The sequence below is a fragment of the Pseudochaenichthys georgianus genome, chromosome 21, assembly GCF_902827115.2.
Source record: "Pseudochaenichthys georgianus chromosome 21, fPseGeo1.2, whole genome shotgun sequence".
In the NCBI taxonomy this organism is placed as follows: Eukaryota; Metazoa; Chordata; class Actinopteri; order Perciformes; family Channichthyidae; genus Pseudochaenichthys; species Pseudochaenichthys georgianus.
Genome location: NC_047523.1, coordinates 9,482,809 through 9,501,368, shown reverse-complemented (window position 1 = coordinate 9,501,368; position 18,560 = coordinate 9,482,809). Strand labels below are relative to the sequence as shown.

The 18,560-nt window shown below is 40.8% G+C and overlaps 2 protein-coding genes across 3 annotated transcripts; both read left to right on the top strand.

Moving 5' to 3' along the window:
* The first annotated feature begins 540 nt into the window (after positions 1-540).
* nabp1a (nucleic acid binding protein 1a) lies at positions 541-5,601 on the top strand. Its single transcript, XM_034110088.1, has 6 exons — positions 541-1,562; positions 1,738-1,876; positions 2,061-2,132; positions 2,562-2,646; positions 4,024-4,075; positions 4,712-5,601. Exons 1-6 carry the CDS (start codon positions 1,469-1,471, stop codon positions 4,906-4,908), a joined length of 639 nt encoding a protein of 212 aa, XP_033965979.1. The 5' UTR covers positions 541-1,468; the 3' UTR covers positions 4,909-5,601.
* A 5,043-nt stretch (positions 5,602-10,644) lies between these two features.
* Positions 10,645-14,030, top strand: LOC117466803 (C-X-C chemokine receptor type 2-like). 2 transcript variants are annotated; one of them, XM_034110263.1, is made up of 2 exons: positions 10,645-10,678; positions 11,978-14,029. In XM_034110263.1, exons 1-2 carry the CDS (start codon positions 10,672-10,674, stop codon positions 13,024-13,026), a joined length of 1,056 nt encoding a protein of 351 aa, XP_033966154.1. In that variant the 5' UTR covers positions 10,645-10,671; the 3' UTR covers positions 13,027-14,029. The 2 variants fall into 2 exon arrangements, with proteins under 2 accessions (XP_033966154.1, XP_033966153.1); XM_034110262.2 differs by having other exon boundaries at positions 10,646-10,678; positions 11,951-14,030.
* The last annotated feature ends 4,530 nt before the right edge of the window (positions 14,031-18,560 follow it).

Below are 18,560 nucleotides of genomic sequence, written 5' to 3'. Positions count from 1 at the left end.
TAACTTTATTGTTCTATGTTTACAACACGCAGTCTAAACCCTTAACATTAGCAATTTATATCACAATGAACCCTTCTATGGGGATGCATTTAACACTCAATGTGATCAATCTGAGTAAGTGGTTGGTCACACTGGCCTTTATTGGATGTTTAATAATAGAAGAAGCAATTAGTCGTGATAACATTACAATAAGGTGACTATTTGGCTTTGAATAACAATTTACAGTCGTTAGTCGCAGATTTGATACTACTGAACCGTGGATGTATACTGAACTCACACATGCTTATTCTCGCGTTGTTTGTGAATGAGATTAATTTGGTACAAACCAACAACTCTCTTTATTTTCTCCAAACAGGTCAGCGAATTGTTTGCTTGTATTCGTGACTGCAGTGTATTTATAAAGATAAGCTTGGTACTTGTCCTTATTTTGTCGACTCGATTGTATAAGTGCACAAAAAGGAAAGGTCTATGTCATATACCCCTTCCGAAAGTATAATGGAACTGACCGAGTCATATAAATAAGGCCGGCAACGCACGCACATTGCCGTAGCTTTTGGGGCATTATTTGAAGCAGGGGAAGTCGTTTAGTCAACAACGTGTACAGATTGTAGACAGTGTTTTCGGCTTTAGAGTCAAGGCATACATAACCAGGTCCTTGGATATAAGGGTCACAGTTTTATATTTACACACTAGTCTTTTTGTGAATAACTTGGCCAGACCGCGCGCTAGCAAAGCTAAAATACGGGTTTGTTCATAAGAGGAAACACAAAGGAAATGCGCTCGCTTTAACAACACTATCGTACAATTGAGTTGTCTTAATGATCGAGGAAGATCATTGTTACCTTCAAACAGCCTGCAACACGGACAATATCTCAAGCTCTGGTGTTACTTACAGACAGTTGAGGTATCTCTGTTAAAACAGAAACATCTCGGATTTGAAAGACAATAATACCATTTTTTCAGAATTTGATATTTAGTCCAACTGCCTTACTAAATCGTTAAGATCTTATTCGTACTATCGGCGAGTGAACAGCTGCTATTATGGCGATAATCGTAAAAAGATGTATGCACAGAGACGCGTACAGTGAAATCAAAAGAAGGCAGCCAGCAAACTAGCTTGTTGCGCTAACGATTAGCTAAGCTACTCGGTTCGCAATTCGCCCACCCTGCTAGTGTGTAAGCTGTTTTGAAGAAAGCAGTCAAAAGTCACTGGTATGTTTCAGCTATATCACCCAGTGTCGGTATTTATTGTGTTTGACTTAGACGACTACCGTAGAAGCCGGCCCATGTGATTAAACATTTGCGCTAACGTTAGTGTTTGTAGTAGGGCGAAGTTAGCATTTGGCTAAAGGCTAATTTGTTAGCAACGCTCAAGCTAACGCTGTTCTGTTGTAGCTGCAAACAGTGATCACTGAGTTGAAGTGAAAGTAAGGGGACGAGTAGTGTTTATTTTTCCTCTTGAGAAATAATGGCAACCGCAACAGGCGAGTCCGTGTTCTTGCTAAAGGATGTGAAGCCCGGGTCAAAAAACTTGAACATCGTTTTCATCGTGTTGGAAATAGGTAAGTTAGTTGAACCGTGACTCTTATCTTAAGGAGTCTATCCATGTCATCAACGCGTGTAGTTTTATTAAAGGGGCCAGCGGAATTGTCGGTAAACTGTAACACCAATGGGGACATGTATTATGTATTATCACTGTTAATTGAACTATGTTAACTTCTTGTTTGTTCTCCTTAGGAAGAGTAACCAAAACGAAAGATGGTCATGAGGTGCGCTCTTGCAAGGTGGCAGACAAGAGCGGGAGCATTGCTATCTCTGTGTGGGACGAGCTGGGCAGCCTCATCCAGCCGGGGGACATCATCAAGTTGACCAGAGGGTAGGAGAGATCTCATGCATTCACACTGGTGACATGAACAGCACTGGCTCAGTTGACTGTGTACTATGAACTGACCGACCAATGCAGATAACTATACTTTCATGTTCAGGTGGTTATGTAGATGTTACACATTTCATGAATAATTAATTTTGTCGAGGTTTAATTTGAGATGTTTTATTTTTAGCTATGCTTCCATATGGAAAGGCTGCCTGACATTATACACTGGAAGAGGAGGGGATCTACAGAAGATTGGAGAGTGAGTAGCTGGCCACCAATACACTTTTCTTAACCTTCATACACCAGTAAAGTTGTTATGCCTGTTAGAATGCCATAAGCAGCATACAAGACTGAAGCAATTTGCAAACTGCATCAGGAATAGGATGGTTTTAAAGCACAGTTTAAATAATATCAATACACACCTATTTATTCTATCATGTACACATAGACAATAGACATTGTTTAATAATTCCATTATCTGCTTTTTCTGTTAATATAACCTTTAATCTCAGGAAATCATATGTATTACTCTGTAACATGCACTCTGGTTTTTACAGAACAGATGCATCCTCCTGTACAGTTGTATTTAAGAAACACATGATCTAAATCTTAAAACGGTCACACAATGAAAATGTAAACCCACACCATTTCTGAATGTGCTCTTATAACTCTGGTTTTGTCTCCACAGGTTCTGCATGGTGTATTCAGAAGTGCCTAACTTCAGTGAACCAAACCCAGATCTGCTAAACCAAACAAACCAGCAAAACAAGTCTGTGAGTAGCCATGCAAACACTTCATCAACAAATGTGTACATAATGAGTATTTAGCAAATATAGTGATCATACATACAAAGAAAATCAGTCCAAATTGCACCTAATCCAGCCTTTAATACTCTGAACGTTTCACGTCTATTATATTGCAGCAAATAAGTGCTATTCCCCATATGATCCTTGTCATTAAAATATGTATACTGGAATCTTCTTATCTTGCATGGCAAGACACAGATTTTATTGCATTACAGAAAGCACATTATTTTTTGGGGGGGAACATTCTTTTTCGCATAAATATTCTTTCTTTCACAATAGTTACTGTTTCGTTTTTTTTTTTTTAAATGAGTCTTTTTCTCCACTATGGTGTGGCACATTTCCACTGCGGGGCCTCGCACGGCTTAGTACGGTATAGTTAGGCCATGGTAGGCCAGGCTCCCTTTATGCTGCGTTTCCATTACAGTTTAGGAACTGGGGTAGTAACTATAGTAACGGAGTGTAGGCGGAGCCGTAACGTCATCTTCAACGCTCTTCACATTAAAAGCCAGATTGAAGAGATGAGTGTTTTGAAGGTGGTGAGGTCAGTGCAGTCTCTGATGGGTTGTGGGAGTGAGTTCTAGAGGGAGGGGGCAGCGACGGAGAAGGCTCTGTCCCCCCAGGTCCAGTGATTGGTGCGGGTGGGCATGGACAGGGGGTTGGCTTCTGATGAGCGGAGGCAGCGGGAAGGGGTGTGGTGGTGCAGCAGGTCTGTTGGGTAGGGGGGGGGTGCTGATTGTTGAGGGCTTTGTGAGTAATCAGGAGGACTTTGAAGTTTGGAGGATTTATGTCTGTATAGGCCGTTGTTGTGAGTGTGGACCGTCGGAGCCTATACAACGTTAGCTTAGCCGATCTCATTTAGAAAACACGTATTTTAAAAGGTTTCTCGCCTGCCGTCTGTCTGCAGACTTGTCAAAGCATTAATTCATGGTTTTTACTAACCGGTATCAGTATGTTGTTCCGGCATCATTTGGAAGCGTGTATTACAATTAAATCACGGTAAAATATGTTCATTTTGTTGTAGTTGCCAGCGATTCTCTCACTAGTTTAGCATACTCAGCCCGGTTGTTGGCCCGAAAAGAACCTCGATTTTGGAGAGCCAGAAACCTGTGAAAAAGTACCCGCTAGCCGGGACCATGCCTAGTGGAAACGCAACCAAAAACGGTCCGGGCACGGCACGCTTAAACCGTGCTCTGCGCTGTAGTAGAAATGCGACATTAGAGTAAGAAAGCTAATAAGTCACCTTCTGCAGATACACCTAATTGTCCTGATAAAGGAAGTCTGCACTTAAAAGTCCTATACTGTTCCATACGCAGTGTTAACGTTGACATTCTCTTCCACTTACAGGGTAAACCAGACCAGAATCAGAGGGGAAACTCTCCACCCAATCAGAATTCAGGTACACTTGCCCCAGGTCGGTATAGCTATTCATGCAAATGACCACAGCTCTACCTGGTCATTCATGGGAAACGGCAGTCGTGCATGTCCTGTGGAGTGGTAACATCAACGGTATCCGTTCATCTACAAGGACTTTTATTGCACCATTTAACTTAAATTTAGCTTGTAAAAGTGTTTTTTTTAATTCTCAAATGGTTCCACTTCAAATAAAGTATTGTCAGTATAGTGATAGGGTTACAAAAGTGTTTTACAGCACACATTGTGACATGCATTATTTAGGTTAGATATACTAAATCATCCACAATTGGAAAATGGCCACAGCAGCAGAAAGGGAACAGATAGTACACGAGTGTAAAATGCCAATCAATGCACCTGGAAGAAAATGTATAAACAATGTTGAAAAAATACTGAATAAATTAAAATCTGCTTTAATAGACAACATTACAACATTTTAAGTGTCCCAGTAAGCCATGCTGGTTTGACAGTGAGTCAGCTTTAACAGTAACTGGACCATGAATCCAAAGCAGCCAATGAAATGCAGCTTTCATTGATCACACCTGTGCGTGTTTTACTGTGAGATCTCCAAAGACCCATCGGGGATGTTTCTGTGTGCTTACCTGTGTTTCTCTACCGACAGGTAATGGATCCTTGTCGTCGTTTAACAACAACAACCCATCACCCGGTCCCCCCCGTGACCCTACGTACGGGGGCATGGGGCGACCAAACGGTCGGTCACCTGGCAACGGAGCACCTCCAGTCACTGCAGCAGGACCCCCCACAAAGTCTTCAGTTACCATTAGCAATGGCAGGGACCCACGGCGTGCCAAGAGATGAGATCGTGGTCGGGGGGGTCATGTGGGGAAAATATGGACATGCTCATTTCCCCTGCTTTTTCTTTTAATATATAAACATTCCTGCCCCTTCCCATCACAGCCCATGTTGGCTTGCAAAACTATGAATTATGGACATGTCGTGAAACCGTAGTGGTCGAGTGGTACTCAGCCTTCTTTACTTGTCATCTCACTGCAAATTGCCAGTTTTTTGCCAGTGCCCCCCCCCCCTATACACTGTCCAAAACCCATTTATGTTCTTTCAAACTACACACCCTACTTGAACACTTGGTGCACTTTCTTCTCCTAATTTATGTTGGGGCAAACTTGGCTGTCATTTAAATCAGGAAACCCCATTTCTGCTTTTGGGTGGAAAAGGCCTTAGGTTGGTGAAAATGGACTGAATGCACGAGCAAACTTCTTCAAAAGGGTCTCCTCCCTCAACAGAACTGTATCTGAAGTGACTCTCAAAGGAAAGGTGTTAGTTTAGAATTTTTAATGATAAGTAGGTAGACCGATATTAAACAGTTTTTCATAGTTAACTTTTTTTTGCCATTTAATTGTACCGTAATCAAGGTGGGACCATTTAAATATGTTTCCGAAAACATTTTATTATAATTCAGCCGCCACATGTAGTCTGTGACATGCATGTGGAGCTGACTATACTGCCCCTAATGAAACATGGCTAACAAACACATTGTGACTGCAAGAGTACATTTTTGGGGGGGATTTTTTTTTCTCAAACTTAATCTGCAGGTACATTTAGCCACAAGTATTAACTTGTGCCCCCCCACACACACGAACAGTATATTGCCCTCTGAGTGAGCTCTACACACCTCACCATCTTTTAGACCTCCATGTTATCGCTAACACATTTTAAAGTAAGCCTACCATTCAATTCCATGTGATGTTTTGACTATGGCACCATCTAGTGCCTATTAAAATAAACTGCATTTATAAGTAACACTTTATTTATGTAGCACCCTTCTCAACACGAATGTACAAAGTGCTTTACAGTACAGTACACAATTCACAGTACAACTATAAAAGGCATAAAACAACAGCAGGTAATACATAGGATAACACACCAATGAAAGACAGCTACTAACTCACCTCCTCCGACGACCCAAAGTCCTGTCTGAAGAGGTGGGTCTTTAACTGCCCCTTAAAAACCTCTATTGAGGCTTTTATTTCCTGGGGGAGTTTGTTCCAGAGCCTTGGGGCTACTGCCTCAAAGGCACGGTCACCCTGGGTCTTTAGCCTGCTTCGGGGCACCCTTAGGAGGCCTCGCTCAGAGGACCTCAGGGTGAGGGTGGATCAGGTCATTAATGTAGGCTGGGGCTTGGCCATGGACAGCTCTATATGTGAAGACCAGTACTTTGAATTGGGTTCTGAGAAGGACGTATAGAACATGTATGTGCTTTATCTCAGTGGTACCTGATGTGTGCCTCTTTTTTTTTAATCAGATTGTGGCAAAAATCACACAATTAATCAAACATTGAGTTTAAGATTTGTACTTGTGCAAACCAAAAGCCTTTGTGTTTCATTTTGAAGCAACTCATTGCATATACCAAACCCCGTTTCCTCATATCCTTTGTTGCACCAAGCACATCAACGTTAAGGCCTCCTGATGTCGATGTTACCCCATTTAACTTTTTTCTTATGACTGTCTTTTTTTTTCATGTTGAAGACCAACAAAAATGTCTCACAAGACATTACCTATAATACAATACATTAATGTAATACTCTAGTGAGGAAGGATATTGAGCAAAAATATCTAAAACAAATACATGCATACATTGAGCAAAAAGTCACTTTTTCTACCTGTTTATAGCCAGCCATCAATCCCTCACACACTCCCTCTCACCACCTCCTGTCATGCTTCAGACACATTTGAAGGCTTTCCTTTAACCATATGAATGATTATCTCCATTTAGATACAGAATGATATATCCCTGACACCTTCTAAATAGTGGTTTCCTTACATATTTCTCAGATAAAGCTATTAGCCACTTAGCATGGAGGAAGCACTTGCTAATTAAGGCTATCACATGTATTGTACGTTAAAATGGACACTTTTCATCACACAACTTAAGGTATCTAGGTAATTGTATGCCTATACCTCACACCAAAACTAATCTCCCCACACTTAAACTACATGAAACTAAAGAACACTTGAATCACATGTATTGAGTTGTTAGCTTGTGTGCTGCTGTGTCACCATCACATGGGATAGGGAAGTAGGGAACTTTCTATCTCGTAGAAGTTACTAGAAACAGTGTTATTGTTTGGAAACCCAATCATTTGTCCTGCCCATATGTTCTCAACATTTTTATGTAATTCCACTTATGACTAAATTGCAGTACTTGTGACACTGGAAGTTGAAACACATGCGAAGTGGTGGCAGGAAATGTGCTGCTTGTCTCATGTGTAGACAGATGCATGTCATGAGCCGGGAACTTCCTCTCAGCGGGGTCACAATCAGAGATGCAACATGTGGTATTTTTTATATTTCACTTAGTGATAATAGGCAGAGGAAAAGTATTTAACCTGTTACGGGTTTTCTTCAAGAGTTTTAATCATTTGTCCGTCACATATACATTTCAGTAGGTATATTGAAATGTTGCTGCATTCAACTCCTAGGCAGGGAACAATACAAGAATAAGACTTGTGAAAAATATGAGTTAAGAATATGACAGATAAAAATAATAACATTTTACAAAAAGTAAACTTACATGAAAATATTAACTGTCCCTACCTATATTTTTACTGTTAAGATTATTTTCTGTTTTCTTTATTTTTAACTCATGTACAATGCTTTGTTTACATGCTGTTGTTACAAAATAAATTCCCAAATTGGGATCAATATAGTAAAGGTAATTTTATCTTAACTAACAACTAACTTATTTTTTACAATATGTATGCAAGTATTTATGTCTTTTTGAATACATTTATTTACTATATCTAGACAAGAATAAAGCCCTGTTTACCTGGACTGATTAAACAGGGTGTGGAAAAGCAGGGAACCTAGCACAATTTGAATAAACAAGATACCTTTTTAAAATACTGTATATCTTTTATATATACGCCCAGTGCTTGTAATGAATTCATGAAGCTGTCATGAACAGATGGTTTCTCTTGTGATTTGGCACACACAGTGACAAGTTGACAACACATCTCCTGACTGCCATGAATCAGATGACTGAGCTCCGGTTCGTTTACGGGGAAGTATCGTAGTGACGGAATAACCAAACTGATTATTGAAAATTGTGAGATTTAACTTAGGGCTGCACGATTTTGGGAAAAAATCTAATTCGATTTGCGATATTTGTTTTTAAGCGACCCAACGGAGATTTATTGTTTATTGTATCTCCGGCTAGGAAGGCCGCATCAAAATGCTCCCGTCTCTAGCACCCCCGCAGCCCGAGCTACGAGTGAAAGAACTGAACTTACATGACATTTCCGTTGAGTTGCTTTAAAGGGGACCTATCATGCAAAATGCACTTTGTGATGTCTTTTATACATAAATATGTGTCCCCAGTGCGTCGGGGAACTCACGCAGCGTCAGAAAATAAAACCCTCTCTCTTGTCTACGGTGGCCCTGAAGTGCAAGACACCACAGCATTTCAGAAAACACCACAGCATTTCACAAAACACCACAGCATTTCACATTGGACGGAAAGGGTATTCCTTAGGGAGAACACTTCTTGTTTGTGATTGGACAGAGCCAGCCAGAGAAGCACTGCTGTGATTGGTTGTTTTTGCTGCAAGTCAATAAATGATGCTTCGTGATTGGTCAACACCCGACAGCGAAATATGTCCCAACCATGGTCCCACAACGTATGGTCCCAACACATCAGCCGTTAGCACACACTCAGATCTCACAGCTCCTCATATCTGTTCAGAAACTGGACAAAAGTTAAACATGTACAAACCACAGACTGTCTGTGTCATGGCGAATACAGTCGCTGCTTTATTTATGTCTGTATGATGTTGTTGTGAGTGTGGACGGAGCAGCTACAGGTTAGTTTAGCCCGATGAATCCGATTCAGAAAACACGTTAATTCATGGTTTTTACTAACTGTTATCAGTATGTAGTTACTTCGGCATCACTTTGAAACGTGTCTCCATGTAAATCCTATCGGAATCGGATCCATCAGGCTAAACTAACCTGTAGCTGCTCCGTCCACACTCACAACAACATCATACAGACATAAATAAAGCAGCGACTGTATTCACCATGACATAGACAGTCTGTGGTTTGTACATGTTTAACTTTTGTCCAGTTTCTGAACAGATATGAGGAGCTGTGAGCTCTGAGTGTGTGCTAACAGCTAACGGCTGATGTGTTGGGCTAATCACGAAGCGTCATTTCTTGACTGGCAGCAAAAACAACCAATCACAGCCGTGCTTCTCTGGCTGGCTCTGTCCAATCACAAACAAGAAGTGTTCTCCCTAAAGGAATACCCTTTCCGTCCAATGTGAAATGCTGTGGTGTTTTCTGAAATGCTGTGGTGTTTTCTGAAATGCTGCGGGGTTTTCTGAAATGCTGTAGTGTTTTGTGAAATGCTGTGGCGTTTTCTGAAATGCTGTGGTGTTTTCTGAAATGCTGTAGTGTTTTGTGAAATGCTGTGGTGTTTTCTGAAATGCTGTGGTGTCTTGCACTTCAGGGCCACCGTACTTGTCCTCTGTACCCAAATCTCGAAAAACGGGACTACAACAAAGCTGATCCAGATTTCCATCCGCTGTGACGTCAAATCGGCGGCAGACCCACAGAAAATTGCTATCAGAAACAATGCCTGACGTGTTTTGGACGTAAAAGCATTGAGCTCCATACTATTTCAGAAATAATCCTGGACGTGGTTTAAACAGGATGGCGTTTTATCACAACCAAAATGTACTTTATCTCAGGTAGAATTCTGATCAGGAAATAGCTCCGCCTCCTCTTCTTTCTTTCTTTTTCAAGCTAAGGGCCCAAAATCTGCGTTTCTCTAACAGGGCTTCAAAAGAGGGGTTTGAGCAGTAAGAGGCATGGCTACAATGGGTGATATGTTTGGTATTTTGAAAAAAAAACGTCACAAAAATGTTTTATATAGGTATGGCCCTACAATATATTTTTCAAATATAGCATGATCGGTCCACTTTAAAGTTAAGATTCACCCTGTAATAGATGTAGAACATGTGATGGAGCATTACTAACCTGACTCAGATGGTTTGTTTCACCAAAGCATCTAGGAAAGCTCCATTTAAAACCATTTGGAAAGGACATGCACTTTCAAAAATACTTGGCAGGTGATTGGATGAATCTGTCTATCACCTTCTATCATGGGCCACTTCTGATTGGTTAACAATGGCTGGTACATGTGGAGCACAGCACTTCTGATTGGTGTGGATGACTGACACAAGAAGAACAAAAAAAAAGAAGAAGAAAAAACACCTAACAAAACAATAGCTAGGTCTTGACAACATTTATTCATTTAACCAAATAGTATTTTAATATATAAAATGTCTTTGGAGTGGGCTAAATCTACAGAATATAACACCTTAAACACAACCTTCAACTTACATTTTTAAATGTGAAATGATATCTTCCTTTTTAAAATCTTGAGCAAAATCTAAGTGTGTGTGTGTGTGTGTGCGTGCGTGCGTGTGTGTGTGTGAACAGGAAAATAAGTGTGTGATGGGAGGGGTGTAGAGAAGCTGGCTAAAGTGTGTGTTCCCAGTGTGTTTATGACATACTCAGAGCCTCTACACAGAACACTCCACAATGAGTGGTGAGTAGTCATCCTTAAAATACAAATGTACAATTTATTATCCTGATTGAAATTCTGAAAAGATATAAAGAAATGACTGATTTATCATTCCTTTCAAAACTGTAGAATAATTATAGTTATATTGTTTCATGCTAGTTACAGGATATGTTAACAACACTGTAACAAACTAATGTTTAAACATTAATATCGTCTGTGCCAATGTTGAAATGTAACTAAATACATTTACTGTACTTCAGTGAAAAATGTAGGTATGTGTTCTTTACTTGAGTATTTTCAGTGTATACAGCTTTGTATTCCTCTTTAGTTACATTGAAATCAAATGAATTCATACATTATTTGTATAGATAAAGCTGCCTATATGAAGTCATGAACAAAAGCGTCACCCATAGTGGCTGTATTGTTAAATGCATAAATAGTAATAATCCAATAAAATAATACTACTCTGCATAATGAGTACTTTAACTTCTGATAATTTATATGATAATGATGCTACTTTAGTTCATTTACTTAAGTAGGAATTTAAATACAGGACTTTCCCATCTATCAGTGTAGTTGTACACTGTGGTGTTTCTCAAAGTACTTCTTCCACCGCTGGCTTTGTGCTCTGCTGACTCACAGTGACTTTGCGTGTTCAGCCTACTGCATGCAGCCTGTTAGATCTGTTCAATAATACATTTGTGTTTATGTTAAAGGTGTAATGTGTAAGACATTTCATTTGAAAACACTTTCTAACAAGTTGATCAAAAGAAGCCCAATAACCTATTTGCATAACAAACCAGAAATATACCCTTTATATTTCTGTTTTAAGGAATGAGCTGCTAACACTTTTTGAAACAAAATAAATGAAACCCGATGGAGAGCTGTGATGTAGGCTGTTTTCTTTATTAATGCATATTCAAGTATCAAGCATGATTTACCCACATTTCATTGATTTTGATCTCTTAACTTATGAGGCAATATAGCTCACCTCTACGGAGTGGCCCAGCCCTTCCTATGTCTCTCTGTATGTTGCCCTCAGTGAAAACGTTTGGAAACCAGTGGGTTATAGAGTCAAATATGTCAATGTATTATGAGAGATATACAGAATTGAAGCACTTCAGCGTAATTGTGCATATTCTTGCCCTGTTAGTCTTTTTTTAATGAAATGATGAGTCATTTTTGATGAATGGACCCTATAGTACAGGTGAAATGTAAAACTACACATTGCACCTTTAACAGCTTTATAGTAGTTGTTTTACATAACTAAAATGTTATCCGGATTGCTGTCCTCAGATCCAACCACATCTCCCTTTGTTCTAGACTTCGGCGCCATTTACGATGAACTCAACTTCACATACAACGACTCGGAGTTCACCTTTAACCCCGACACCCAGCCCTGCAAAGCCGACTCCATCCCAAATGCAGCCATGGTTGTCGTCAGTGTGTTTTACATCCTCATCTTCCTGTTGGCCATTCCTGGAAACCTGGTGGTGGGGCTGGTGATCGGCCTGAGCAAGCAGTCGCTGCCTCCCTCTGACCTCTACCTCCTCCACCTGGTTGTCGCTGACCTCCTGCTGGCCTTCACCCTCCCGTTCTGGGCTACTTCCGTCACGCAGGGATGGGTGTTCGGAGGCGCCATGTGCAAAGTCGTCACCATCGTCCAAGAGCTGAGCTTCTACTCCAGCATCCTCTTCCTGACTTGCATTAGCGTGGACCGCTACACGGTGATCGTGCGAGCCATGAAGGCCCGCAGCGCGAACCGGCAGCTGATCAGCTGGGGAGTGTGCGCTGCCGTCTGGACTGTTGGAGCTCTTCTGTCTCTGTCGGGGCTTTTTAATTCCTCCTTCAAATCTCATACATCCGGTCAGATGGTATGTTCTGAAGAGTATGATCTCACTAGTGCCGACGAATGGCGTCTGGCCACTAGAATTCTTCGCCACACGTTGGGTTTTTTGATCCCCTTGGCCATCATGCTGTTCTGCTATGGAGTAACCATCAAGCGCCTCCTTCACATCCGTGGAGGGTTTCAGCGGCAGCGAGCCATGAGAGTGATCGTGTCTGTGGTGGTCGCTTTCCTTCTCTGTTGGACGCCGTACCACATCGCAGTGATGGCAGGCACCCTCTCCAGGGCCAAGATAGCGCTGTACCAGTGCTCGGCGAGGATGGCAGTGGACCAGGCCATGTTCGCCACCCAGAGTCTGGGGCTGCTCCACAGCTGTGTCAACCCAGTGCTCTATGCCTTCATTGGGGAGAAGTTCAGGAAGAGCTGTATGCAGATCTTGAGGAAGATGCGCATCCTGGAAAGAACATCTGTGACCAGAAGCAGCAGGTCTTCACTGTCGTCAGAACTCACCTCCACATTTATGTGATAAACCCAAAGAGACACTTCAAACTATTTACAGGAAATAATCTTGTCACTGCTGGACAACAAATAATTAGTTTTGATACCTCTCTATTTTTTATTAAATCTCAACATTGGTGGACTTTTGAAACTCAATCACTAAAAAAAAAGAGATATACATATATTTTGTCATGCTTTGTTATATTTTGGACTTTTACCCTATATTTTAAAAATATTTTTTCTGTTTTACTTCTTTTTATATATATTTAAATGAGACATCTTTGAGGGAAATTTGGTAAAGCTGTAAACATGTCTGAGGAAAGGGATTTTCTGTATGTTGTGAGGACATTCTAAGGACATTCTGTCAAGTTTCATTTTCATGTGTAACTAATGCAATGTCTCAACATTAAGACAAACTAGTATCCACATATGAACACCTTTATATGCAGCTGATATCTCTGGACAAAGGTAGAATTGGACATTGAGTTAAGATACTTTTTTTTAAAATAACATATAAATGTGATATCTCAATCCATGATTCCAGCTAAAAGTGTATTGCATCCATTGTGTCAGAAACCTTAAACCATACTGTACAGTACTGCAGTGTATATAAATCCATACACATGTTCATGGTAATGTAGGGTTATTTACGTTTTTTGTAAGTAAGTCTGTTCATTTATTTGGTTCAGTAAGCTGAAGACAGCAGGTTTTTATTGAGATGCCACACAATTTGTAATCTTTGCAAAGTTGCAATCATCATAAAAGTATTTTAAACATATACACTGCTCTCTGTTTCTGAATATTATATAACTCTTTTGAGTCAGCTTATATGTCCCAAAGCTGATAAGACGAGTAATGTGTTTTAAAAAAATATATATTCATAGCCACAGCCAAAGCTGCTAGTTCAGAAAAAGTAGAAGTTGTGGTGAATGCAGAAGCAACACTGAAGCAATCATTTTAAGTCAGAGAGGCAAGATTTGCTGCTCTATATGGGGACAAAATAATCTTTAAAAAGCATTGATTGGTTACGAAATGATACCAGGTAAGTTCAGCTGACAGGTACCACTGCTAATTTAAAAGCAGAGCAATATTTTTGCTGTAGCCTGTCTAATGCATTTGTTACACATTTAATTAAGGAAACTACATTTTGTATAGAAATCATTTCAAATGTTCTTCTATTTTTCTATGAAAGATATTGACATTAATAAACATATTATATGTTATATTACAGGCAATTATTCTACCCACTCAAATAAACACACCATGAGAGTGAGCTAAATGTCAGTCTCTTTCCTTCTGCAATAGGCAGCAGGTGCAGTTGAGGGCAAGTGGAGCGGCTGCAGAGGGGAAATAGTCTTAATTTATTTGGTAGAAAAAGAGTGTAGGAAAAGAGCAGGGGGCAAACTAGTTAATTGGGCTGAATGTGCCAGCTGGGGGCCAGAGAGAACATTCAGCAGAGTTTTGGCCCATCCACACAGAGACGAAAACAAACTGAGGTCTATATAAAAAAAGTCTTCCGTCCACACGGAATCAGCTCAAGAAACGTGTCCGTCCACACGAGACCGCTCGTCCTGCTGGAGACGCTGTAGTACATATGCCGGGCCTGTAAGTGGCCTCCACAAAATACACCAAAAGCAGCGAATATGACCCCCCGAGCATGGTTGCCATGGTTGCCTGGTTGCCCTTCTGGATATTCTCCGTGGTCCACCGTGGATTACTACATTTTAGAAACATGTAGTTCATGTAGTTCTCCATGTCCACTTGTTGCTGATGGTTGTGGTAGTGGAGCTGTAGATTTTGCACTAACATCTGTATCATGGTCAGTAGCGTCTGGAGCATGAACGCAATCCTGTGATCCGCCATTGTTGTTGTTGGCGAAACGCATCAGCAATGACGCGGGGGTAAGCAGGAGAGGTGGGGCTATGATCATTTAAGGCAGCGCTTTTCAAAGTGTGAGGCACGCCTCCCCTGGGGGGCGCCAGAGCTTCATGGGAGGCGCAGCATGAGAAAAAAATTACGAGAAACAGTTAAATCTAGCTAGTTAACTTCAGCTAACTTTATGCGAGTGGCAACATGGATTGATTTCTAGTGAAGTTACCTAAAGTGAAAGAGGAGACAGCGTCTGGCAGAAAACGTCACTTGCACACTTTTGGCTGTCTGCGGAGACCGAGTTCCCCCACCTCGCCAAAAAGGCTGTAAAAGTGCTCATTCCCTTCACCTCCGCCTACCTGTGTGAGTGCGGGTTTTCCGCATTGACTTTGATCAAAAGCAAGTACCGGTCAAGCAGGGGCGGATCTACCGGGTTGGCAGCTTTGTTTTGAAATAAAAGTTGTAGCTCATCAGACATTGCAGAGAGAAATTCCCTAATGTCCGAGTGCAAGTGAATGCAGCACTTACGGCCGGGGGAGGCCGTAACCCCTCCCCCGGCCCTGGCACGAGCAAGGAAATGTGATTGGCGGCGATTTCATTTAAACGGGTCGGCGCAAAACGAGAAGCATTCGGACCCAAGTAGACGGAAGGAATGAGGTATTTGCGGTCTACAATGACAGATCAAACATATACAGTCTATGATCAAAACGCGCTAAAGCTTTAGATCTTAATACGTTTGTGAGGCTTTTTGCTGAACAAGATGATAATCGCCGCATTCAGCTGTAATAGGCATGCCAACTTGATGCTCTGCTCACGGATGACTCGATGAGCATAAACAACTGTTAAGACAGTGGCGAGCCGTCAGGGCCCTCTAGGCCCTCTGTGAGGGCCTAAGATATTCAAGACATTATTCAAAACATTAAAAAAACACATTTTTTTTTAAATATTATTTTTTATATTTTTTTGTTGTTACATTTTTCATTAGTTTTACCAAAATCACTTGATGTAATTGTATTTAAAATAATATTTCCAAAGAAATAATCTGCCTGTTCAGTTTCTGTTGGAATGTGAAGGGTTAAATGCTGTCTCTGCGAGTTATGTGTAGACAGGAGAGCTTGTTGGTTCCTCTCTACATTCACAGAGGGCCAGCTATAGTAACTCAACGAGAGAGTAATGTCAAATGACAATACAATTGACCAATCATATCTTCCCTCTAAATGGACGGGCTTTATTTTCGCGGACTTTATGACAAGTTCCGCCCGCTGTGAGGTCTATGCAAGCATATATATCTATGTATGCAAGTGGTGCAGTGACGCGTCATAAAACCCGGAAGTAAGCTCCGCTCGGATTCCCTCGACAGAAAGCAATGGGATTTCTCCATAGGATTTTGGAAAATAGCTCGAAATAAGGTCTGTGGAAAACGAACCTGTTAGATAAATGCACGTTTTGTTCAGCCGGATAATATCCACATGTCTACCCTACTTACATTATTTTTGTATCATAAATCTAATCGATAGATTTATGATTAGCATAAGTTCGTTCATGATGGCTCACTTCAGTGATAGTGATGACATCGTTGCGAAATTATTAACCGAGTCATTTTCAAGATTGAGTTGCAATGATAAACTGGAGTGGCAAAGGATCAGCTGAATGACCCGCAAGTGCTTCATCCAAAAGGACAGGAGGATGGACTTTGTGTTTAAGTGATTTGATCATCAAAGGTAGGCCTAATAAGTCATTTTCAATGCGGGCCGCCATGCCGACTTAATTCATTTGTAATCGCTACTTGGCTGTGGGTGCCCTGTCATGATAAGTGTTTATATAAATGGTGTTGTTTTGTGTGGTAGAGGGTCACTGTCATTGATGCGTTTTGCACCCCGGACCACTGTTTTGATATTCCGCTGAAGTCTACGTTGAGACGTAATATCTCTTCTTTTTTTTCGAGGGAAGGGGGGGTCAGAGGGCCTAGGTATAAAAGTCACGGCTCGCCACTGTGTTAAGATGATGACCTTACGTGTGTAAATATAGGTTTTTCTTTGTGGGGGTCTCCCTCCAAAAAACAGTTTTAAGTCCTGAGAAAGTCAAATAAGACGGTGTGAAAAACTACACTGCCCAGCCAAAAAAAAGTAACCACTTTGATTTAACTAGGCCAGTAGGTAAGGGCATTCCACTGGATAATAATACCCCTGCATTATAGCAACAACAACAACAATAATAATAATAGCAATAATAATTGGGGAGGGGGGGCTCGGCTGTTCTTATGTTCTCTGAGGGGAGGCTCACCTTCCCACACTTGTGCCGCAAGTGTTACGTTCAACCTGATCTCACCAGAATGCGTGACTCCACCACGACTCCTTAACACCACAATGCGTGGTGGACTCACGAACTTTGTTACATTTGCGTGTCGGCACCACGCAAACAAGCCCAATGTAAAGTGAATGAGGCTCCTTTGTCGTGGTGCACACACGCATTTCTACAACGTCCTTCAGTGAGCTTTTATTCTATAAAACGTTTTTAAAATATACTCTATAGCTTGTAGTAACTCGCGGGAGGCTTCTTTTATTTTATTTGTATTCATAATAATTTTTATTTTTCATCAGAATGTATTATGGTGCATTATTTACGATTTTTTGTTCTCAAAAAACAGTGCATTGTGTGTAATACAACTGGGATTTTTATTAAATTAGTTAGTTTTTAAGGAAGGCCAGAGCTTCAGCTGTGTCCAATAGATTGTTCCCTTTAGTTAACGTTTTTTTAAAAGAACATTATATTCCTATTTGATCATGTCCCCTTTATTGTATTACGGAGAGCAATGTGAGCATCCATTCCCATTGGATAACGGAGGATTTTACACCCGGAAGTAAGTATTCCCCTTACTGTCGATTAATTTTACAGTGCTATCTGCACTACTCATCGACTAAAACACCAGATTATCCTTGTTAATTACACAACATTGATTGGTTTAAATTGTGTGCAATGCTTTTGTATTTTTCCCCTTCGATTCGGAGAAACAAATATGTGTTCAGTTTAGGATGGCCGAAGACACTACACTACCCAGAATCCTCAGCTATCGTTTGGGACTCCACCATGTGCTTTGCTTGACAAACCCCGTGATTTGTCCTCAACCTCTGTGATTGGATGTTGGAGTGGCAGTGCGCGAAGTGTACGCTGAGCGACAAACAGCATTTTGAAATGGAATGAAACCCATCGACGCCACACTATTCAAAACAGGAATCGAACGTCTCCTACCACCCCCCCCTTAGGTCACAGGCTCCTCCAACAGTGCAACACAATAAAACAGATACACAGAAAAAATAGTGCAAGTCAATACAAAAAGAAAATTAGTAAAATAGTAAAAAGTGAAATTGTGCAATAAGAGTCTATACAAGTGATTGCAATATTAAACAAATCATTTCTAAGTAGCAGCCAGATTAATGCTATGGATGTTATTTCAAAGTTCAGGTGTTTAATAGTTGTATGGCCTGTGGGATGAAACTGTCCCTGAGTCTGGTGGTTCTGGTCCGGATGTAAGATAAAATAAGATAAGATAAGATGGTACTTTATTGATCCCAATTTGGGACATTGTTGTTGTTGCAGCAGCATAAAAGACAAGGCATTTTACAATAAAACAAAACCACAAATAAACAAGAATAGAAAGAAAAGAAAATAGAAAATATAGGCATACGTGTTGAA

Coding starts and splice junctions, on each gene's coding strand:
- nabp1a (XM_034110088.1), top strand. CDS start 1,469: ATGGCAACCGCAACAGGCGAGTCCGTGTTCTTGCTAAAGGATGTGAAG. Junction 1,563..1,737: donor TTTCATCGTGTTGGAAATAG/GTAAGTTAGTTG, acceptor TGTTCTCCTTAG/GAAGAGTAACCAAAACGAAA. Junction 1,877..2,060: donor ATCATCAAGTTGACCAGAGG/GTAGGAGAGATC, acceptor TTTTATTTTTAG/CTATGCTTCCATATGGAAAG.